Source organism: Synchiropus splendidus, chromosome 3, assembly GCF_027744825.2.
Source record: "Synchiropus splendidus isolate RoL2022-P1 chromosome 3, RoL_Sspl_1.0, whole genome shotgun sequence".
Classification (NCBI taxonomy): Eukaryota; Metazoa; Chordata; class Actinopteri; order Syngnathiformes; family Callionymidae; genus Synchiropus; species Synchiropus splendidus.
Window position 1 is genome coordinate 3,411,680 of NC_071336.1, and position 24,826 is coordinate 3,436,505.

The window sequence follows — 24,826 nt, forward strand, 5'->3', positions numbered from 1 at the left end:
GTCCTTATTTGTGCATAATTATGTAAAACGCAATTTCTTCGAGTGCTTAACTCCTAGAGCGTTTTTCTTTGTGACTTCAAAAGTCATTCTCAAATTCATGGGCATCACCACTTGTTTTGCACTGCCATTTCCGGCAGATGGCGCCAATATAGAACACACAGTATCTAGGCTGTGTCAATCACTTTCTCTTCACTACTTGACGTAAAAGCCACTGATCACACAAACTCTTAGATGAATGACACAAGTCACCAACAAGACAGTTTATTTGAACTTTTTTTTTTTCTTTTCTGACCTTGGCTGTTCTGATAATAAATCGGGGGCAGAACAAGGCTAGATTTGAAAGAGAACAGTTTTTTTCTTTTTTCCTACTACTAGCAAACGTAAGTTTCTTGACAATCTAATAAAACAACACTGAATCAATCTCAAGAACAACCAATATAATCCTTGAGTTTCCTATATGTACAGTATTTAAAGGTAGTAATGAATAATAACAGGTATACTAATAATTCAGAGAGAAAACCTTTTGAGTTTATTGCAGTCTAGACTAACAAGGAAATCCACAACACAGAAGTAAACAGGGCACCCTCATAAACAAAAGTCATAGTAAAAGTATTCCACATCTTAAAATGTACAGAATCTACAAATTGATAGACAAATGGACAAATGTTCAAACAATTCTTTCCAAAATCTGTACAAATAAACAAGTTCACAGTTGGGTCAGTGGTCTTTATGCCAGATTTTTTTACACTACACAGTAGTTTCATGTTTCCACAAACCGGATTTGACGTCACTGCTGCACTCTGAATGTGCCACCGTTTCACTTTTCTTCCTTGCACTGCGGTTCTGGGACACCAAATTCAGCCCATAGGACTTCTGCAGTGTCTGCAGTTCTAAATTACAGGGGTTCAAATGACCAGAGTCTTTAGCAGAGCCTGACTCAGCAGGTGGCAGCAACGTTTGAGTCACCACCATCCCATTGACAACAGTACTGCCTACTTTAGCTGCAGCGCGGGTGCGCCGTGGCATGCTTGCACTATCACTGCTGTCATGTAGCAAATGGCTCTGGTGTTGTTCTCGGTAGGCCATATAAGCAGCACGGCGGCAGTTGCGAGCCGCTACATCATAGTGGTGGTTGCGTCTTTGAGGCACACTTTGAATGCTGCCTTCCAAACTGGTGGGTAAGTCATAGGCATACTCCCGAAGCACAGTCAGTCGACTAGCCCGGTTAGCCCGCACTCGGTTCTTGTGGTGTCTACTGTTGTGACTGGGCATTGTGGTTGTGATGTTGATGGGACGTAACTGATCCTCCACGGGTGACACATGCATTTTAATTTCATTGTCCATTGAGTGCTCTGTCAGGCTGTTCTCCAGAACAGAAGCACCATTGATCAATACAGGTGGGGATACAGACTTGCACTGAGCAGCTTCGGTCTGCAGGTTGTTCAACTTAGATCCTTGGGCAGAGTTCCGCATGCTGAGGGCACTTTTGTTTGTGTGGGAGGAATCAGCACTGCTGGGTCCAAATTTCATAGACTCTGCAGCAGCATTGTTAGTGGACCCAGTGTTGAACGCCAGTGCCACAACTGAATGTGGGAAAAGCACCTCTTCTTGGCCAGAGTGCCTTCCAGTGCAGAAAGCCTGTGACCAGTAGCGCCTCATGTCCTGCCTGTTGACACAGTGATGTGCCACCATAAAGGCAGCAAGGGCCAGTGCTGCAACACCAAACAGACATGTGAATGCTAAGTTCAGGGGGTTTTCCTGCGAAATGGACATGGCTCCAAACAGCCACAGGGCTGCGTACAGACCAAGAGCTCCAGCAGCACCCAACAGCTGGGCAGCAAAAGTATGCTCATTCTCCAAGGCCAACGGAGGCACTGAAAGGGGGCACGCAGTTGTATGTGAATTAAGAAGGGGATTAAAGGGCTGGCAGTGGCTTAATGGACCTTCAGGGCCACCTTCACAATTTGCTAACGGCAGGTGCGGCTGCTCCTCCATGAACTCCTTGAACTCATACTGCCGTTCAGGGTGTCGTCGTAGCTGAAGGAGGGTGCTCAGGAAATACATGGCATTGACAAAGATGATGAAACTCATTGGTCCATAGAAAGCTCCTATACTGGGCTCCCACGCCATCCAGCAGCTGGACACAAAATTAAAATATTGTTGTTATTCCTTCAGTTTAAACGACTGCAACATTCTTGTATTCGCGTTTCAGAGAATTCATTATCAACAAACCACAACTACTGCAGTATTCTTAGTCACATGTAATAGTGATAGCTCAGTTAATACTTGACAATAAGATTTGTCAAGATGCTAAATTCACTTGAATAAATAAATTTATATGCAAACCAATGAATAAACTACTTGCAAGATTCAATATTTGTGTTGGATCATGGCAAAATCTAGATCCTGGACTGAGACTCCCGAGTTAGCCCACTTGTATTTAGCCCTGAAAGTTTCATAGAATTAACTTAAACCATGTTTGAATGAACCAACGCGACTGAGCTAAAGAAAAAATATTTTAGCTGTCAACATTCATTTCTTTGGGAGGCAGCATTCATTTTCTGGAGTAACTCACTATGGTGCTTGGGCACGGCTGCCGTAATTCTTTATGTTGGCAGCTGCAGTGATGCCACAGACGATGATGGGTATTCCATCCCCAATCAAGTAGAATCTGAGCGGTAGAGGAAGAACAGGAAGTCAGTATCTAAAATTAACAACGGCATCATAACATTCTCAGCAGTGACTGCAGGGAGGTTTTGTCACATAGCGGTACCTTAACATGGGCCGAGGGGGGGGCAGAGGTTCCTCTAGCTCTTCGTAACTTTTGGATTTACGTGTCACTTGTTTGTAGATGTTCCGTGCAGTGACCCCCACCCACAACACTGTGGCCAAGGTGGAGTAGTGTAGCACAATTCCGACCTGACAAGGCATGAGATCATTTCATCACTGGATTTGATTACTGGCAATCAAACCATGGCAGACCTTCATTGATACAAGTTCTCATAGACACACACAAAAAAGAAGAATGGAAAAAATGCATGACGCTGAATTGTTAATTGCATTCGAGCTGCCCGCAACAATTCACACTAGTAAGTTACACCATACACTAGACTGACTCCCAAGTGTCCAAAAACATGCTTGCCAGAGACGACAAGGTACAGCACAGCATATTGTTTCTGTTTTAGGAGATGACCCAGATTGGTGCAGCACTGATCGGTGAGAGAGCATTTGCTTGTGTATCATATGCAGGTGGACACAAACAAAAGACAGTGTCATGAACACATGTTGCAGAATAATGTAGACGTTTCCAATGTGGACAGTAAACAGCAATGCAGACGCAAATGAACGAAATAAATGCACAGGTTTACGAGTGAAGACGCTTACTTCCTCCCACAAGTCACATATTCATCCTCATTCTACTTATGAACTCCAAAGAAGTTCTGTTTGATTAATTCAAGAGGAGTTAAATAGTGTTTTAGGACATGAAATCACAGGAAATCAAAGCATCCCAAGCTTCAGTTAAAGAGTTGCTCCATTAAGTACATAAGCCGCTCTGTTAGCGGTCACGTATTGAGCAGGCATATTTTTAGAACACAATTCCACTGACACCATCAGTAAGGTGATGGTATATCTTAACACTTAACCCAGACCAGATATCATTTGTGGTCCACTTTAAGGTTGGCATACTTTCTTTTGCATCATGTTACTCTAGTTTGGGAGTTTTGAGACAAATTTTCAATTTTTATTTTCCCAGATTGCTGAAGTTGTCCTTTTTGTGTTCATATTTTGGAGCATATTTATTTATTTCTGCATTCAGTTTGACGCCAACTATTAGAAAATGTTTCTGTACGAGTGTAAATAAAGGTTTGAAGAGAGACATTATGCTGTTAGCTGCGTTAGCTTTGGGCTGTACACAGTCTTTGGCGTTGCGATTTGGACTCCATCATTCTGCTGTGAAGGATTGTGGCCAAGATAGAGGTGTATCAGCTTTAAAAACAGAAGTTTGTTTCAGCTGCGAGTATGAAGTGGGAGGACAACATGCACCTTGGGAGAGTGCACAATTCCCACATTGATTGAGTCTGGGCATCAAACTATGGTGTACAGAATGTGAACTTACTTGCATGATCTCACTTTGGCATAACATCAACAACATTCCACAATTTGTTGTCATAACACACAAACCTATATAAGGGACACTTTAAAACTATGGTTAGGAACCAATGTTGTGCATCCGCCACTGAGATGTTGGCTTTCACGTGTTGTAACGGGACAGATTTATATTCTTTCATCGCGCAACCCGAGTTGGTTTTATTTTAGACGGACAGCTGTGTGTATGCAATGTGCACCTGTGATCAATGAATTAATAGTAAAATGGAAAAGAATGGAAAAGAACATTCAACAGCTGTCAAACCCGTCCTCTCACTCCTTTCAGAACAAGGTCCCACTCACATTTAACACAGTTTGGCGTGTCAACGCACACATTGATACAAGATCACCCATGTGTTTCATAATGGTCCCCACAAGTTTAAGCCTAAATTTGAGGATTAAAACTTCAAAATAACTGGGTCATTATAATTGGGTTTCATTTCAATCAAGAGTGAGGAAAGCATGAAAGTCAATGAAATATCCCCACAAAACATAAAAACATAGGTGTGTGTAGGATTGTTTATACTGCCTCGTGGGGACCAATTCTTGGCAAAACACCTTGTGGGCACCTTATGACTTCATGGGGACTTTTTGCTGGACGCCACAGGTCCAAACCTGAATTTGAGGATGAAGACTTCAAAATAACCAGGTGATTATAATTGGGTTTCAGTTTGAGTACTGGTTAAGGTTAGGGATAGCAATACAAACGTGTGTCAGTGTGTGTGTGTCTGAATCAAACTCACTGCCTGACAGACACTTGTGTTGTGTGCTTGATTGATGCCACCAACAAACACTCCACAAGTCAGTACTATGTGGAGGCAGAGGTTGACCAGCATGTGCCAACACTTGCGGCTGACTTGGACTGTCCGGTGGTGGTAGATGTAGCTGATGATGATGGTCAGCAGACAAAGGAGGAGGATTACAGATGTGGCATAGATGACTGGATGCAGTGGCTGGATACTCAAAGAGGTGTATTCTACACCACTTAGGTCCTGAAATTAGAGGCATTATTAGCAATGGCACTTTTAAGTCATTGTTTTGATAGACAGCACTTACACTGGAGCATGGTTACTGGAAAAACTATAAGTGAAAATGATAAACTTTAATCCCTTTACGCCTACAAGTATGAACAGGTACAAGTTAGTTGGAGTACATGGATGTAGAACTGTTATACAAATGTGTGATTTTGTCCAACAGTCAATATCTGGCAAGTTACCATATCCTGTAGATGGCTACACAATATTAAAAAAAAAAATTACATCACAATTTGTTTTTTTTTTTGTGATATGGATTACAGTATTAACACAAACAAACAAGAATTCTAACCAGATAGCTAGAGTAGATATATTTCAAAATAATTACAGTGATTCTCAAAAGTGGATCCAAGTGGCCCACTAAACCCAATGACGAAATAAAAATCAGCCGCAAAGTAATAAATGTGAAAAACAAAATGTGGTTGTTATGTTTTTCAGAGGGAGAATTCAACCCTCTGTTTTCATGAGGGGGCGCGAATATTATCCTGATAGTGGAATATATTATTTAATTCATACAAATTAAATACAATATTTAATTTGTATTTGAAATCGTATTTAAATACGATATTAACCAGTCTGTGGAGAGTGTTCCCTCTCGCCACGGAGAGGCAACACAACCACTTAATGTGCATGTGCTCCGGGATGCAAACTTCACATGCCAGACTGAAAAAAAAAAAAAAATACCACAGTAATGCTGATGCAAAGCGAGCAGCGAGTCGGCAGGGAGAGGAGGAGGAGCGGACGCATCAAAAACCGTGGGCGTTTCATCAGAGTACCAGCTGTCGCATGTGATTGGATTTTGTGATCGGCAATGACAAGCAGTGATCCGCATTCATCGATCACGCCGAGGTCAGTGACCGATCAATTGGAGCATTCCTAGTAAAAATTCATATATCAGCAGCATTGTTGTATATGCCGCACGGGTCACTTGAAGCAATCATTCATTGCAATTAGTCTGTGGTTTAGCCCTGCTTGTGATTCCAGCAATGCTGCAGACAATGGAAAAAAATGTTTGTAGCAGAGAGCTTACCATGAGCAGACCATAGTTGCTCAGTGAGTTGCAGGAGATGGTGGTGAAGTTCTCATGATGAGCCAGGATGCTACAGCAATCACTTTGCCACCCTCCTTGGCCTTTACTCAGGCTGTAATTCCAGCAGGCTGGCAAAGCATCAGGGCCACGAGCCATCCGCCGAAGGGTGACATTCACAGGGCTATAGAGGCATTGCAATGACATTCCATCTGAAAAACAATGTTATCATTATGGACTGCTCTCCACAGAGAGGGAACACAACCACTTAACACACCTATCTTGGCCATGATGACGGGGGTAGCCACACTCCACCTCTTTCCGCCATCAGTCAGATGAGAGGAGTTTGCTGTTGAGGGAAATAACTTTCCGTTTCTAAAGCCAAGGAAAAACATCTTATAAACAGAGATGTCAGCCTGGACAGGAAGTGGATGCTGGCTAATGAGGGTCTGAGGGAGCTGCAGTGAAGCCTCCACGATGGTGCTCTGCAGAATCAAACAACAAGAGCATTAAAGTAGTCCTTATACACCGTGGTCTCAGTTTTTTTTAAGTAATGAAACCAAAACAAGGAGCAGGATGAGCTTAACCAGGACTCTGAATCAAACTTATAATGACCCAGTTAGTTTGATATTTTCTCTACTTAGACCCACAGTTTTGACATTTGCAGCTAAGACTCACTTTAGAATGCAGACAGTTCCAGCAATTGATAAGCACAGGGTAGAGAAATGCTTAGCAGAAGCACCCCTACTTGTAATTTGAACTTTACATATCTTACATCGCAACTTGTCGGGTGTACTGAAATACCACTGCAGATCGGTGACTCTGCTGATCATAATTTCTGCTTGGCTCATCACAAGATATAGTTTTTATAGTTGTTTTGGACAAAAAAAAATTCATTTTCAGTCATTTTCAGCCAGAAAAAGTCCATCATTCATTTGCATTACTACTGTATAAGAATTTAGCTAATGTGCAACTGCTTCCTAGCCATTTAAAGTACACAGTCACCGAGTTGTCCTGTGAATGAAGCCTGACCTTGTGCAGAACGTTAGAGAAGGTGGTGGTGGTGTTGCATTTGAAGGTAAGCTGGCGGTCCTGACCAGGTGTACGCTCTGGACTGGGCCTCTGGAATAACATGCATGTCATTCCGTTCCATTCGTTGGCACGTACAGCATGCGCCTCCAGAGCGATATTGGGAGATGACTGTATGGGATAGCACAAGAAAACCAATACAAGGTCAACGGAATTCACGAATTAAATAGACAGATACTGTTGTGTCAAGACTCACCAGAGAGAAGACCTGTGCTGTGGTCAGACGGCCGACAGCTATCTTCTGGAGGCATGCTCTGACGCGGGAGCAGGCCATGGATTCCCGTTGAGCAATCCAAAGCAACCTGTCATCAGCCAGCATCAAATTACTGGCAATGCTCACCACCACCTCACCTAACTGAAAGACAAAAAATAAAGACAGTTACAAATCATTTGTTCACTCCTCTGCAGCTCCTACCGCCTCCTCTCCAGCTTCTGCTCTAACTCTGCTTTGCGCTCCCAACAGATCACTACATCACCAGCAAACATTTTAGTCTGGTAACTCGGGAAGAAGCTCTTCCAGTCCATCGTGAAGCCACTTCAGCCAGCATGCAGTCACAGTTGTTTTAATTAATGAAATACAAAAACAGGAGTGTCTCCTCGGTACCCCCAACCTTGCGCATATTTATGAGCTTAGCGATATCTTGTCCGCATCACAAATCTTGAACACAACCAGCATAACCTTGAATTAAAAATAAAATTAAAATTAAATCTATAAATAAGGGCATGTAAAATAAACACTATGCTCATGTAGAAGTAACACAACTTCATCATAGTATGTTATAAAGTTTTAAGTGAGATTGTCCAGACACTGAGCCAAGCTGTCCCGTCTCTCTACGAGTCAAGCTCTGGTGATGAGTAAATAGGAACAAACAATGGTTGCAGCAGTAAAAGATTATCTGGAGTAGCCGACCCATGACTTATATTTTTGGTCTCAAGTTTAGCAGCAGCTGCTTCGTCACGACGAATCAGTGTATGGAATGTTTTTAAAAAAGCCACTTTTCTGATCACCTGACTTCCTTGCTGAACGATCTGCACTACTCTAATGTAATATGGTACCAAAGCGGTTCACAGAAAAAAATAGAAGCTCCGACTATTTTTAGGAATGAGGAGAAGCAGGTCGCGTCTGTTACGCCTCTGAGACGCGCCTTGGCTCACTGGGTGCAAACCATCTGACCAAAGAAAAATGAGGCGTTTCAGAATAGAGGCCGCAGCTCGTCAGTCACACGGTTTAAATGCTTCCAGTGGTAAGGTGTGGGTGTGGTCAAGTTGGTGGATCATCAGGTTATGAACAACAACAGACCTTTGAAGAGCGCTATGTCAGAACTGTAAAGATGCATCTGTAAAAAGTTTCTATACATTGCACTTATCGCATACTGGAAATCCTCTGTGCGAAAGGTCAGTCTTGGCAGCAGATCCTGCCAAAGGCAACCAGCAAGTAATGGCACTACAGTGGGTCTTCAGTTTCGGTCTTCGTTACCTCATTTTTGGTTTCAGCCAAAAAAAATTTCATTTCAGTGCATCGCTACCTACTATCACCTTACTGAGCAAATAGACAGAAAGCTGTCAGTTGCAATCTCCAGACGAGTTATTTTTGAAAGGAACAAAATGGTAGTAATCCAACATAAAAATATAACAGAGCAGTGACAGCGACTCAACTTCTGTCTCCAGCAAGTTGATCAGCTCTTAATATTGAATATTTGGATGGCACTGTTTCATCAACTCATCAAGCACATGATTTTACCAGGATTCAGGCTTTTAGCCAAGAGGAGATCTGGGTGTCCAGCGGATGCCCTGAACTGCAAAACATGAAAAAATGGACGGCCTCCTGTACCCACAGCAGGAGGCCAATTATTAGTGCCTATATAATGCCCTACTCATAATGTCAACACCCTAGTTTCCATGAAAAGTAATTCGGCACTTTTAAACAATTATGCAGTCATAGCTCGACCATCGCAGGCGTCATATTTGTTTACTAGCATAATCTGGCGGTTAATCACATCTGGTGAGTCGCCCACACTTGCTGCATGGAAGCGCGCTGATTGATTGGTGTAATGTCTAAAGCTCATGAAAGGAGGAAATGCAGATAAGTTCCAAACCACAAGCACTCATTTACAAAACTAACTCAGGGCTTTTTAATCCCCCCACTCCTCAGTGCCGTGCAGTGAGCTGTGCTGTGGAGCATTACAGTTTGCTGCACAACACACAGCCAAACGTGGGCAAAATAGCTTAAACGGGATCAGAATTCATGTGTTTCTATTTATTTAATCAAGTGGGAAGCCTTCATACATATTTAGTTTGAATGAATGAATGTTTAAATGACTGAAAGTTTTGAAAAGAGATACACACTACAACTGTATGTTTATCTTGCACAAATATATATAAAAGAAGATGAACAAAACCATAGACATTTAGGTTGTAGTAAGAGAAAGAATCATACGGAGCCCTGGAAGAGACATGCATGACTTTATTTTTTTATCCCAAGATAACAATTATCAAGATATTTTTTATCTTGTGATAATTCGTATCTCGGGATAAAAAAAAAAAATAAAGTCACGCGTTCCAATTCCAATATGTATAGCTTAGCCATATATGGTATTATTTTGAGGAGAAGGCACTCGATCAGACTGTTGACTGAAAAGCGCAGAGACTTTGCCGTCGGCAATATTCTGACTTGCAGACAGTGATTGACAACGTCGACACAGTTTCGAAGCCATGGAAGACATAGTGGTTATAGGTGGATGTATACAAAATGCTTTGCCAGAGAGGCAGTTACGCATGTTTACGACGTTTACGATTGTATCTTGAGATAAAAATTAATTATCACAAGATGACAGTTATCTCAGGAAAGAAAAATAAAGCCATGTACGTCACATCCAAAAAAAATAAACAAAATGCATGTCACCTCCAGTGCTCTGTTGAATCATAATAAAACTGTGGATTTTTTTAAATTAATGAGGGTAAACAACTGCCCAGGAGACCCCTGCATTTGAAAGTGTTATTGTGGCAACAGCTACTGAGTTCATCTCTGTTAACATTTCTTATTTGACTCAGATGTTTGTTTTTAGAAAGAAAATATTATTGTTACAAATAGATGTTTACGGTTTGCTTTTTTACAAAGCAAGTTGTAAAGTCAGTCGTTGACATGGCGTGTCTGGAGGGGAATGGGCTGGGGGTGTGGCTTTTTTTGTCTTTCAAAATCCTAGCTAAAAGCCTGCCAGGAGTACCGTGTTGTATCAATTGATCTCCCAGCCCATTCCACATAGTAGTGTACTACGAGTTCAAACAAATGTCCCAGTGGTTGTCAGTTACCCACATCTTTGATCTTATCCACAAACTTGGTAAACTTCTCAATCATCTCAGCAACAAAGACAATGTCCATTTTGTCTGAAAAGTTGGCAGCATCAATGGTATAGACCAACAGACGACGGGCTCTGGGCACCACGTTGCTCTCGTTCAACAGCATCTGGACAAAAAGACATGAAAGTCATCAGTTAGTCCAGTTTATTAACACTCCAAATTGTGGAGCACACACCTGGTTGATTACGTAGAGAAATCGAGTGACATCTTTCTGAAACTGGCAGTTCGTATAATTGTCCTCTGTCCAGAGTCCCTCGTGACTGCAGTAGCGCCAGGCACGCTGCTCATCAGCAGCGTTGCCAGAGTATGTGCCGGCACCTATTTGCAATCTGTTGCAGGGTAGGTAGGCTCTGATGCCTGCCAAAGTACGAGGCCACCTGGCGAGACAGGATGCGTTAAGTCATACTGTTGGTCATTAATATTAACTGAAGTTCAAATCAAAATGACGGCTCCATTGCAGACTGAGTAATCCTTAACAATTCCTGAAGAAATACACATGAAAAACACACACGAAATCTGCATTTATATATAAAGAATCTGGTACCATTGCAAAAATGGGCATCAACGTTGAAAACGCAGCCAGATTGACCTGTCACAGTCTGCCACGTCTTCCAAGAGTGATCTTAAGAACAGATGGTGATGAGACAGTGCCTCAGAAATGCGCCCCAGATTCTTTCAAATTTGCTTATCCTGTTGGGTTGATTTAGTGGAAGTTTTCCAATTCAATAATAAACAACATCCCTGTCAGCTAGTGGGAGAATGAAAGAGTATTCCTAAATTTGAGAAGAATTCGTTTTTGTCAAATGTCCTATAATACAGCAGATAAAAAAATGTGTAGTCCCAGACAGAATCAGACAACCATTCGCTGTTAAGCAGTGATCATATTTAGGAGACACCGATGGAAAACAAGATTTAACTTTGTTTTTGAGAGATGGAGTCTGTGCAACACTTTATCCTGAATTAACGTGCAGTGCCAACTAATACAGTAATAATGGACCATAGACAACGTCTCACAATATCAACAGATATTGACATACATCTAGAGAGAATGAGAAGAGACTAGAATGGAATCAAATCAGGGACTCTTTTTTGATCTCTGGGTCCATCTTTTCCAGATCAGATGGGCCCATACGTGTAATACAAGTGAATTCAGACTGTGACTCTTGATTTCAATTGTATTCAATAACCACATTTAATCTACTAACACTTCAACTCCAACCAGCAGCGGAACCAGGTTCAAATCATATTTACGAAAAGAAAAAATAAACTGTGGAGAAAACTGGAAAAAATTAACAGATCATAAATAAAACTTTGGACAAAATAGATATAATGAAATGATATCTAAATATAACATTTTTTTCCAAAATAAACTGTAAAAAAGATAAAGAAGTGGATATAAACCATTATTATGTAGTTTATGCCCAACAGTGGTGTGATTTTCCACAATGTGGTAGTGCGTATTAATGTGTCACAGCATGTCACCAAAGAGCACTTGAGCAACTAACCGGAAGTCACCCTTGTTGTTGGAGACATGTTCAGGAGCACAGTATCTTGCAGAACTCTCCAGCACCATGATGTGGACCATTCTTGTGGTGTTCCCCCTGCTTGTCTGCACCTGACACTCCCAGTTCCCGGTGAAACCAGGCTGGATGTTGGATATGGTCAACGCACTGACATGAAAGAGGAATAAACAAAGTTTAATGGCATATTAATGAAACAAATCAAAGAACAGGGAAATATAATTTTGAATAAAGGGACCTGGCAATGAGGGAGCAATTCTGAACAATCCGTTTCTCAATGATGATCCCCAGGGAAGCGTCATTCCTCACCATGCGGCCATTCTGATACCATAACACCTGCATGTCCTTGGCAACAAAGGAGGCCTGACACTGAAAAGGCAGGCTGTCTCCCTTGAAGACAACCTGGCGCTGAGATGGAGTCAGCTGAAAGGAGGGTAGCTCCAGAGGGGTGTCTGAATACAGATGCATAGGTTAGCAGATATATATATATATATATATATATATATATATATATATATATATATATATATATATATATATATATATATATATATATATATATATATATATATATATATATATATATATATACACAGTTTAGTCCCTGCCCTAATCCCTCATACCACATGTGAGGAGCTCCAGCCTAAGGGAGGGGATGAGTTTGCCTTGAAGAGACTGAGGGTACGAGCACTTGGTGTTCTTGACTGCAATGCGTCGGTCCTTGATCCATTGCACTAGCCACACAAGGTTACAGTCACACAGCAGGGAAGGAGTTTGGAACTCACTGAAAGAAAGCAAACACAGTCATAGGAAACAAGCAGTTTGTAAGTCTTGCAGTGACCCTTCAACTTCAACTCAGGATACTCACAGAGACTTCAGCGAAATCAGACTCTCAAAGGTTCCCTGAGACAGGGAGGAAAACATATTCCCTGAAAGGTTACTGGAGAGAAAAAAATGACAATATCTTGATCAGAGACATGCAGGTTGGATCAGAGCTGACTCTTCTCACCCTGGTCATGGACCATTTGTCCCTCTTCCTTCTGGCAGGAGGCTGCGGTCAATTCAGACCAGAACCTCCCACCACAGGAACAGCTTCTTACCCTCCTTGGCCGTGAGATTGTTGAATTTTTGATCAGCCTTTGTTGTTTGTGGGTTATTTATTTCATTGTATTTTATTGTTTTATTCATTTCATTATGTTTTTGTTCATGGCAGCACTTTATTCCAAAGCAATTTCCTAGTTGGTGGGATCCCCACTGACCATGCCAATAAAGTTGATTCTGACACTCGTACAATTGGCTGAGTTCATGTGTCTGTCTTGGTTGATCAGCTGGCCCGTCAGTAGTCACCCTGTCTGTCTGGCGTTAGATAATGTCATCTGGTGGTTTGCATATGCAAGTTCGCACCTCATCGCTTGTACACAAGATAGTCGAAGCCTTTTTCAAACCCATTTTTCACCAATAAAATAACGAATGCCCAGGTTCTATCGCAGTGAAACCAGTACAGTGGAGAAGCGACATAAATATCTCCCTTGGGCCCAATAAACACACATCATTATACCGTAGATACAGCAAATCTTAATCGGTGTCATAATGAATCGCAGATGCAAGAGAGTGGGACTTACAGTCTGAGGAGGTTTCTCAGGCCCTGGAAGACGTCTGTGTTAAGACAGCCGATGCTGTTGTTGGACAAGTCACTGCATGACACAAGAAAATGGAACTCAATCAAACAACTACCAGAAACACTGATCATCAATTATACAACTAACAGCTCCTCTGTGGCTCCATTTTCATTTGTGGTAACCTACTTTTTACTCCAATTTTACTTGCCAAAAGCAGTGTGTTTCTTACATAAATTACACAATTGGGACTAATGAAGGCCATCTACACCGGGAGTCCCCAACCACTGGGCCCCCTGACCGCTTCTGGCCCCTGGATCATTCTGTACCAGGCAGCAACGAATGAATAATCATGATAAAAATATTTTGCTTCTGGGCGTCTCATTTTGAAAGACAACCACCTCCGCCCTCGCCTAACTTCAAGGCGTCATTCATTGGCATTTATCCTGCATCAGCAATGCAAGGTAGCCCTCGCAGAATGAGCAAGAAACAGAGTTCACTAGAGAGTTTCTTTGAAAAGAGTAAACGAGACAGCGATCAGAAAGCGGAAGGGTCTCAGACTGCCTGCAAAAAGAAAGCTGCATTTTAAAGAAAACACCAAGATTCCTACCCGAGTTGCGGGTTCATCGCAACAGTTGATTCACAAGCTCCGCACCCACTCAGTGAAAGACTTGCTAATGAAGCCATGGAACCATGAAAACCATCAAAACTGCGTCGCCCCATGGAGATAAAACACCCAGCATTGAAAAAAGAATTGATTTTGCCTGCTATAAAGGACATTTGCAGCAAACGTTTTGGAGATGCTGCAGTAAAAAAGGAGGATTAATGACTCACAATGGTACACGATTCAGGTGGGTGAATCTACAGACGTTGACAATTCGTTTTTGTCAGTCACATTTTTCAGGAGGGTGTACATGAGGATTTGCTATGTGCACTGTTTCTGCCAACTCACACCACAGCTGAAGAGTTATTTGGTTGCACTGTGTGTCGCTCTATGCACGGACGGTGTAGCTGTGATGGCTGGGCGGCTTTCAGGTCTGACAACGCAGATCAGGTCAGGGTGGTCGCCTCTAAATGTCAGTGCACACTCCATGTCATCCATAGGGAAGAGCTGGCAAGCCGAAGAATGCGACCTAAGCTTAACAGCGTTTTGCATGTAATAAAAGTTATTAACTACATAAAAGTACATGCCCTGAATTCAAGTCTGTTGGTTCAGCCCTGTGAAGAAACGGATGCAGAACATAGACCCCTTCCCTTGTACACAAAAGTGAGATGGCTTTCAAGAGTTGAATCGTTGGCAAGAGTTTTTGAGTTAAGAGAGTCAATTCTGAGATAAACAGTCACCACTGGCATCATACTTCAGTGACACTGATTGGATCTCAAAACTTGCTTACCTGTGTGACATTTTTATCATGCTCAATGAACTCAATCTCACACTTCAGGGGAAAATGACAATCATTTTGAAGGGGGAGGGATATTTGACAGGCTGGAGGAACAACTTCAATTCGCTTTGTATTCAGGAGTAAAGACAAAGCAGAACATCCTGACATAGCCACAAAAGCACTGAAAGTCCTGCTTCCATTTTCAACCTCTTATCTTTGAGGTGTGGTTTTCTGTGGTGACAGCAACAAAATCGAGACTACTGAGTAGACTGGACAAAGGGAATGCAATTCGAGTGTAACTGTCTCCCATCACCACCAGATGCGACCACCTACAGTAGTTGCAGGAAAACAAGCCCAGCGCTCCTGATTCTACATTTTGGTGAGTTGACATTATAGTGCAATAGTTCATGGAAGTCGCTAATATGAAATGTAATTGTTGCATTCAGATTGCATACTAAATATAATGATTAAGATTTTGTTATTGGAAAATTCACACTCCAACCTGGTCCATGAAAAAGTGCTTCTGTGTGGTCCCTGGTCCAAAAAAGGTTGGGGACCACTGATCTAAAACACAAATGACAGTAGCAGGCAGGAGTCAGGACTGCTGTTGCCAAGGGCCAAATGTCCAAGGGAGAACGTGGTGAAAGTTTCTGTGATTCATGTTGCTTTCTCGTTTGCAGAAACCAGCGATGTTTTACTTATAAAAGTATTACAATGTCACCCAGTCCATGTGCACATACGTGCTCTATATCTATAATGTAGAAGCTCTCACTATAATTATGCTAGTGCTCTGACTTTTTTTTTTCTACCTTGCAAGGTTATCATGTATTGTCCTTTATGTGGCATTGGGTTACACAGTGGGAACATCCGTTGTGGAATCCAATGTGGTTAATTTACTACTCTAGCGGCTTAATGTTGCTGTGTTGTAGTGTTTCAGTTTGTTGCAGCTTTTGCAGATGTGTTTGGCGTAGATGTTGCGTTTCAGTGTTGCAGTGTTTCGCTGTGAGCTTTCCCAGCCAGTGTACATTTAGGACAATAAACTAACTCAGCTTATGAATCTGATTGCTACAGGACTACTGAGGGAACAAAACTTTGAAAATGCATTACTCACATTTATAAAAATAGAATACTCACAGTCTTTTGAGTGCTGGCAGTCCCAGGAAGGATCCAGGTTCAATACGGCTGATCAAGTTACTCTTCAAATCCCTGGAAAGCACAAGACATGGATGTCAGCATTATATGACCTTCACAATCCCACAACAACAACTCATGGTGACTTCATATAGCCTGAGCAGTTTTTACATCATGTTCATCAGTGGAATCTGCCTAAAATCAATGATAGTGATTCTGTGATCTGGATAAATAACGGTAAAACAGCTCAGGTGTGTGTGTGTGATGTTAGGAGGCTGATCAACAGACTTATGTTTATTTTAGTTCTTTATTTTCAGAATCCAAGTCATAAACTCGCTAATATCTGAGATCTACTACCAAGTCGAGCTGGTGCAGTCCCCTAGATGCAGTCATGCGGGCAATATTAAATCTTATTCCTCATTAAAGTCAAAAATATGTAAAAACATCAGAAATGTCACCTAGGTTGATTAACATTTGAGCAAACGAGTATATCTAGAGGATCACTCTTAACCATCGTTCCATTGTCACATGTGAACTTCTGAGCATCTCCTGCCACCTGTGACACACGTTCACACGATCAGAGCACAAAAGACACTTTTTAGTGTTCAGCGAGTCGTCATTGCTACACTGTGCTATGTGTACACAGTTAAGTTCATAATAGCAAAATAAGCAAGATAAATCACTGTTTTTGTTAAAATTTCAACCTCTACACCTCAAGTTTCTGGAGAAACAGAAAACCAACAGACCCAACAGGAGCATGCGACTGAGTCTGTGAAACTGGCTAACTGAAAGGGTTGTGTTCAAAAAATAGCAGTGGTGAGTTCAATTAAGGTGGGTGATGATTCTGTGAAAAAATGTGTGAACGGGTGGTCCATATTTAAGGATCAAGGCAACTGACATTGCATATGCCGGCTGTGCATTTGAAAAAAAATGAGTGAAATGGTCGTTTAAGACACTGTTCTGATTAAGTGTTTTTTTCTTTTTAAATCAAGAAATGCATGAAAGAGGTGAAAACCTACGGAGAAGTGCAGAAATCATTTAGCTGTTCAGCTAAAATTATAACAAACGCTTTAAAATGGCAGCCAAAACCAGAAAGACGAGTAAGAAAAAGAAAAAAAATTCTCAAATGGACCGAAGAATAACCAAACTGACAGATAGTTTGTCAGAATTCAAGCCACAGTACACAGTGAAGACGGTTACACCTGGTGGTCCAAGCATCATGATATGGGGATGTTTTTCGTACTACGGTGTTGGTCCTATTTACTGCATACCAGAGATCGTGCATCAATTTGAGTAAATCAGGATACTGGAAGAAGTCATGTTGCCATATGCTGAAGAGGAAGTGGCTTTGAAGTGGGTTTTTCAATAAGACCCAAGACCCAAATACACCAGCAAGTGACCAGAAATCACGGTTCCAGACAAACGGCATCCAACAAATGGAGTGACTATCACAATCCCCGGACCTTAATCCCATAAGAAACTTGTGGGCTGACATAAAAAATGTGCAATATGCAATACCAAGAAACGCAGAGGAATTGTGGAGCATAGTACAATTGACCTGGGCTGCAATACCTGCCAGATGTTAAATCCATAATTCACAGATGCGAAGCATTCAGTAACCATGGTTATGCAACAAAATATTAGTTTGGACACTCAGCAAAGTTGAATTTTCAAGAATTTCTTAGTTTGTCGGTACATTTTAGATTTTCCAAAGACAGATGTTAACGCTGCTATTTTTGGAACATTACATTTCTTGACTTTCTGTGAAATATAAAATGTAACAACCTTTTTGAATTTTCTTGCTTGGAAATAGAATGTGCAGTGTCCCAACGCATTTGTGTTCATATAATTTACTCACCAAGACACTGCTATTATTTTAAGAACAACGGTACATTATGATTTTCCCCAAACGTACACCACGAGCATTAACTCTAACGCAGTGTTAAATCCACCAGAAGCTGAATGGAGTTCTCCACTCAGTCAAGCGAGGATGGCTGAATCGATGGCTGAATAGAAGAGATCAGTCAACCCACATATAGTTGGGCCATACACCATACAATAGTGCTTCACTATTTGTCGCAGATTTGAATGAATGAATGGGTTTCAGCAGCAGCTGCATGTGTGTTGAGGGAAGTAGTTCATTGAGCGATCGATTATAGTAATAAAATATACATAGATTTACTTGAGAGTATAACCATGAGAAATGCTGCACTGACAAATGAGAATCCTGTGTCAATGTGCTTTCCAACACAGTTGCATTGATCATCAACTAAAATCATCACTGAATGTCTGTAGCGGATGGCATACCCACTGTTAAATATTTTCTTGAATTAGATGCGCTTTATGATCATAAACATAAACTCCTCCTATATATCCTAATGCTGCCTTGTACGGGTCTGTGTTTCTTTCACAGCAGAGCTGGAGCAGGTCATAAAACTGATCAGATGTCCCTCTGCAGTTTCACTGGACAGATACACCTATGGAGCTAGTAAAATCTCATCTGTTAAGTTTTTGGTGTCAAAAGTACAATTAAAAATAAAACCATGAACTACAGTGATTCACAGTTGAATGGCCAGATGCCATGCTTTGTTGGGCTTCATACAACGTGGATCTGCAGCCAGGCTTTTAGGTAGGAGGGGATCTGGGCGTCCTGAGGACTGAACTGCAAAACATGAAAAAATGGGCGCCCTCCTGTATCCACTGCAGGACGCCTTAAATGTCTGATAATTTGTGCCTGTATCATTCCCTTCATATAATGCGTGTCATCACGCCAGTTTCCATGAAAAGAGTGTAAATTTCGCCAAATATGATACAAATTTGTAGTTTTTGCAACACTTTCGCAGCCATAGCTTGTCCATCGCAGGCGCCATATTTGTTTACCGGCGTAATCTCCCGGTTATCCACATCTCGTGAGCTGCCACACTCACGGTAAGGTAAGTGAATTAAATTATATGCCTGCTAGGAATTCCTTAGCGAGTGTGTCAACTTCGTTCAGTGGACTTTTTGTACTTTGTACTTGGTCTCAGACGTGGGATCCCAGGTCGACCGCTGGACTAGTGACAGACGGGGTAGGCAACCCCGAAATACAAAGACATCCTGCCTCTTACCCAAATCAATGAAGGACGGGAGGAACGACTGCTTCTGGATCACCTGTCACCTCGGGATCCGACGAAATACGCAAAAGTCGAATTACAGTAAATAGGGTGAATTATAGCAAATTTTGTATGCATTGAATAAGAAAGTTGTCTTTTTTGAATAATGAAATATAATTTGAAAGGAGTTCGAATTACTGTGAGATGGTACAGCTAAACTTTGAGTGGGGGAGCCATTGTTAGAACAGAATGAAAGAAGCACTTATGTGAGTCAGTGATTTAGAGTGAAGACAAGGTAAGGGATCTGTCGCATTTGCGGATAAAAGAAGTGCTTATCTGATTCGGGGACAAACACAAAGTCAGGGACCTGTGTTTCGTAATTGAAAACAAGGAGTTTTTATTGTGACTAAAAACAAAAAAGAGTTTTGTCAAGAACAGAGAAGAAAAATGGGTAACCACAAAAAATAAATTGGAGGAGCCAAAGTGGACATTGACATGCATGAAAATTACGAAAGACAAATATGGGGACGAATGTTCGGAGTGCGTGACTGGACAGGTGAATCACCTGTTCATCACAATCACCTGATTTCCGAGGACGGGTTCGTTGAGTTTTAATGAATTGCAAATGTTGAGAGACAGACTGAATGAGGAGAGTTGAGGGGATGAGAAAGCAAAAGAAAGTTGAAATGGAGGTGTGAGAAAGCTTGAAAAACATCAGAAATATTTTTACATGTGGATGGACTAAAATGTGATGAAAAACAGTAAAGGCAGAACTGCAAACTGATGAATGTTTCTCTGGTCTTTATCCGAGTCTAAGTCAAATCACATATTGGAGACATCCCTGCACAAGAGGTGTCAAGATCAAGAGCAAAACCTGGAACAGCGACAATCCCTGGGATCAATAGATAATAAGCATCTGCAAGGCCGTACAGCGCATCTTCCAAGTAAGATATGATCCCAGCAAAATCAAAGCTTGTTCAAAGCTTGGGCAAATCAGAGTGACTGTGATTTGCCCAACCGAGGAGGCAGTCACCATCCCGCTTCACCATCCGCCTCTGTAGTTCTGTGACAGCTTACAACCATCACCAATCTCTGTGCCAAAAATCAACACCACCCACTTCTTGAATGGTTCTGACCCGATCAATAGTTCTAATCCAAACATAGGATACCGATTCAAAATGACGCTGTAGATCACGGGTTCTTAACCTTTTTGATCCTGGGGCCCACATTTCCCCAAACAAATGGGTCCAGGGCTCATTCCAGGAATTGAACTGATTCATTACTCTTGATTTCATTTGTGATCAACAACCATATTTAATCTACTTAAACGTAAACAAACCGAAACCTTGAAAAATGACATGAAACCATGTGGTCATCGCGAGATATTTGTCACCGAAAAGTCCCACAAGCAGCAGATTCAGGTGCAAGTCATATTCATTTAACTGACTGCAAAAAATACACCTGTGTATCAGCTGTGATGGTTTCACAACCATGACCACCACATTCATTCAAACAATACATATATAAAGGCTTGTCGCTTGATTAAATAAATAGAACTACTGTACTCAAATTTTGATCCATGTTAAGTTATTTTGCTCTCATTCTGAAAGGTCTGTGAGTTCGTCCGCTTGCTGCTGGGATGCAGGGGGGGCGGGGAGGGGAGCCCCAAATATTCTTCCGATTACAAAGCAATGAGTTTTCTGAACGATTGTTTAATATTTGGAACTTATCTGCTGTTTCCTCCTGTCATCAGCGTCAGACATCCCATTAATAGCAGTGCGCTTCCATGCCGCAAGTGTTGCGACTCGCGAGATCGCCGCGAGATTATACCGGTAAACAAATTCGGCAATCGCAATTGCGAAAGGTTCGAGAATCTGCAAAATTGGATCATATTTGGAGAAATTACCGGGTGGAAACACAATTTAATGAAAACCAGTGAGATGACACTACGAGTTGGGCATTATACAGGCACTAATAATATATTTAGAGTGTCCTGCTGAGGAAACACGGCGTCCGGTTTTGAGTGCTGGAGGGCATCCTTTTTTTCATGTTTTGCAGTTTAGGGCGTCCGCCGGACGCCAAAGACGCCCTCCAGCTAAAAGCCTGTTCTCTACCAATCAAACCTCACCCTCTGACTGACATGGTATGGTAGTGTTCTGTTGTCGGTTGCCAATATGAATTCTGCAAGCAACTGACTTCAGTCATTTTGAGTTTTTAGGGGGGATTTTCCATGAAAAACACACCGAAAACCATCCTGTTCATGTCCCCCTCCATAACGCCTTATGTGTTTCACATTCGTTTCGATCTTTTCACAACGTTTAAATATGTTTGATGATGGGAAATTTCATCAGAGACCATTTTTTGCGGTGCAACACACTCGTTCATGCGGCGGAAATCCTGATTATAAATGTAAAGACGGGAGATAACATTTAAAAGCAGTCGACCCCTCATTGAGGCTAAGAGCGTAAAACCATTGTGATGTACATGACAGCTTACATGAACACCTTACAATTTCCGATTATATAGTTCCCAGACTTAATGTCATGAGATTAAGGTTGGCTAAAAAATAAAGAAGAAGGGAAAGAACAATACTTACAATTTTTCCAACTGTAACAGACCATAGAAGGAGCCATTTTTGAGTTCTTGAATCTTATTGTTGGTTAATATTCTGCAAAGAGAAGAAAATGACTTAATGCAAAGAGACAAATAAAGTGCACAGCGCCCCTGCTGATCAGGGGGTGAATCAATTCAATGGATTTGCTGAATCAATACTGAATTGGGGGGGAGGTAGAATGGTTGCAAGCCAAGAAACACTGCCATTGGACTACTGAAGACTGGAAAAAGGTATTATGGATTGATGAATCCAAATGTGAAATCTTGGGTTCATCACGCAGGATGTTTGTACGGCGTACAGTAGGTAAAAGGATGCTTCCACAGTGTGTGGCTTCATCATGAAATGGACAGAAGAGTGAAAGCAAAGCAACCCACAAGTGCCACACATTTATGGAAACTTCGGCAACGGACATGGGAAGAACTTTCTGAATAATATTTGATTTCTTTTGTAGAAAGAATGCCTCGTGTGTGTTCAGCTGTCATATCTGCCAAAGGTGGCTACTTTGATGAGTCAACAGTTTAGAATACATTTTGGTCTATAAATTGATTTCATAATATCTTCTTTGACTCCAATTGCTTACTTATACTATGCTTTCACGTCTGAGTGCAATGAGACATTAAAAGGCATAATTTTCAGTAAAAACACTCACTTAATTGGGGTGTAAACAAAAGTTTTAGAAACTTTTGACCGGTAGTATATATATATATATATATATATATATATATATATATATATATATATATATATATATATATATATATATATACACACACACACAGAAGAGATAGATGAGAAGTATTACGGGTTTACTCACAGCGTGACTGTTCGGTTGGGGAAGAATTCCAGGGGTAATAGCTGGTGAATGTCCATGTTGCTGCAGACCACCTTTACGTCAGCTGAGAGACTTCTTCCTGGCGATTTGGACCGCTCGTCGGTTATTTTGCAATCCAACGAAAGTACCCCAGAGCTACTGCTGAGCAACAACAACACTGTGTGCAGCAGATTCATCTTTAAATCACTGAACTCACTGCACGTCAAGTTATTCGGTCGAATCGTGTGTTCTTGGGAACCACTCGTTGTTTGAGGCAAAAAGGAGTGCTAGTTTCTAGCTTTGCTTTGCTCCTTCCTTCTCCATTTCTTGCTTTGCTGGGCGACGAAGTCCGTTCGGCTCTTACAGTTCCAGCACCATTATAGAATCGAATTTCAATGCATTTGAATCGTGAAATAGGCGTCATTAGTAGTCAGAGATCCATACTACCAGTCGGACGGTTTGCTTTTCTTTGTGTCCCATTGCGTGGGTCTAGGAATGTCGTCCCTCTCACGGAAGGCGGCTTAGGTCATCCAGTTTCAGCCAAAAAAACGTAACCAAGTTCAGGCTAAAAGTAACTTGCAGTGATTTCTGCGTCAAAGCCAAACCACAAAAACAAACGTATCGGACTTTCTGCCAACAAACGTTGAGAAAAACGACAAAGACGTTACCACATTCAGGTCCAGGCGAAACCACCCATTGTACCGACCAACGAGTAGCCCCGAAAGAAAATAGGTTACTTTTTCAAAAATAAAGTTTCCCTTCTCAATCACTTGGTAACTTTTGTTATTACAGCGCGTGTCCCAAACTCTTCTCAGCCTCGCTCAAGGCGCTTATGTTGTTTCCGGTGTGATTTCAAAATAAATCTATCTCGGGACTCCCGGAAAATATTTTTCTTACTGCCTGTCCAGAACATTACTCAAATCAAACATAGTCACCTTTTAAACGACATCGTTTTTTTTTTTTTTTGTTTTTTTTTTTTTATTTTGAATTTGTTTTTTCCAATATTAGACTAACTACAAGCATGGCTTATTATTTTTGTTTGTTTGTTTTGTACCAGAGTGAAGGCTAAAAAAGTCGGAACTTTAATGACGAAAGTATTAATTGTAACGCAACACTGTCGCCATTACAAATCTGCATTGTACTGAATGCGCAGAACAAACTCGATTTCAGTTACCAGTTGGTTGTGAGGTCAAAACAGAATTTTAGTTGCATGATAAAGAAGTGTGTGGTGTCATTTAGTATCACAGACTATAGATATTCATGTACAACTGTCATTGCTTTGTCAGAGTTTCATCTTAAAAACAATGGTGACCTCAAATGTGGTAATGAAAACAAATTGCATCAAGATTCCTTAATTTACAAGATTGGACATGGAAAATACAGATGTCAGAGAGTTACAAAGGATCCGCAGAAATGATTAGCCACGGAGGGCTGTCCAAACATGCAGGTTCTCCCGGCATGTTTGGACAGTGGCAGTTTGAAAAACTCTAGGAATTGACTTTATACACTCAAAGTGTTCTGGTTCTGTTTTTTTGTTTTTTGTTTTGTTTTGTTTTATACATGTTCACCAATGGAAATTCAGTGACTCCACAGACCTGTCCTTAATTATGTTTTCTTCTTATTTCATGTTGAAATGAATTTAATTCCCCATTGAGCTTTCCCCCTCTTTATAAACAATTTACGTCATTAATCTTCCCTTCCAACAGCATGCTACTGTATTTTCTTTCATGCCCCAACTCTGGAGCTATATGCCGCACAAACCACGACCAATCCCCGTCCTCTCTTACTCCTACAGGACATTGATTATAAAAATTGAAACTGGAAATATTAGCGAACTGGTGTTGGCGCACATCACCCTAATGAGAGAGACTACTCATTTTTCTCCCCTTACTTTTTCCTGATTGATGATAAACTGACTATTGATGTTATTTCATCCAAATATGGTAAGATCTTAATCAGATTGTTGTTCATTAATAATCAATAGATATCTTAGCTGGAGACGAGTAT

At 41.3% G+C, this 24,826-nt stretch overlaps 1 protein-coding gene across 1 annotated transcript; it reads right to left on the reverse strand.

The window, feature by feature from the left end:
* Positions 1–301: 301 nt before the first annotated feature.
* adgra3 (adhesion G protein-coupled receptor A3) lies at positions 302–23,751 on the reverse strand. Its single transcript, XM_053860708.1, has 18 exons — positions 22,823–23,751; positions 21,991–22,062; positions 16,306–16,377; positions 13,796–13,867; positions 13,042–13,113; positions 12,797–12,957; positions 12,412–12,625; positions 12,159–12,323; positions 10,829–11,030; positions 10,610–10,759; positions 7,493–7,651; positions 7,240–7,407; positions 6,485–6,692; positions 6,211–6,419; positions 4,890–5,138; positions 2,774–2,919; positions 2,576–2,671; positions 302–2,137 (listed from the first exon to the last, which is right to left on the reverse strand). The coding sequence occupies exons 1-18, from the start codon at positions 23,014–23,016 to the stop codon at positions 748–750; spliced, it is 3,999 nt and encodes a 1,332-aa protein (XP_053716683.1). The 5' UTR covers positions 23,017–23,751; the 3' UTR covers positions 302–747.
* Between the last annotated feature and the right edge of the window lie 1,075 nt (positions 23,752–24,826).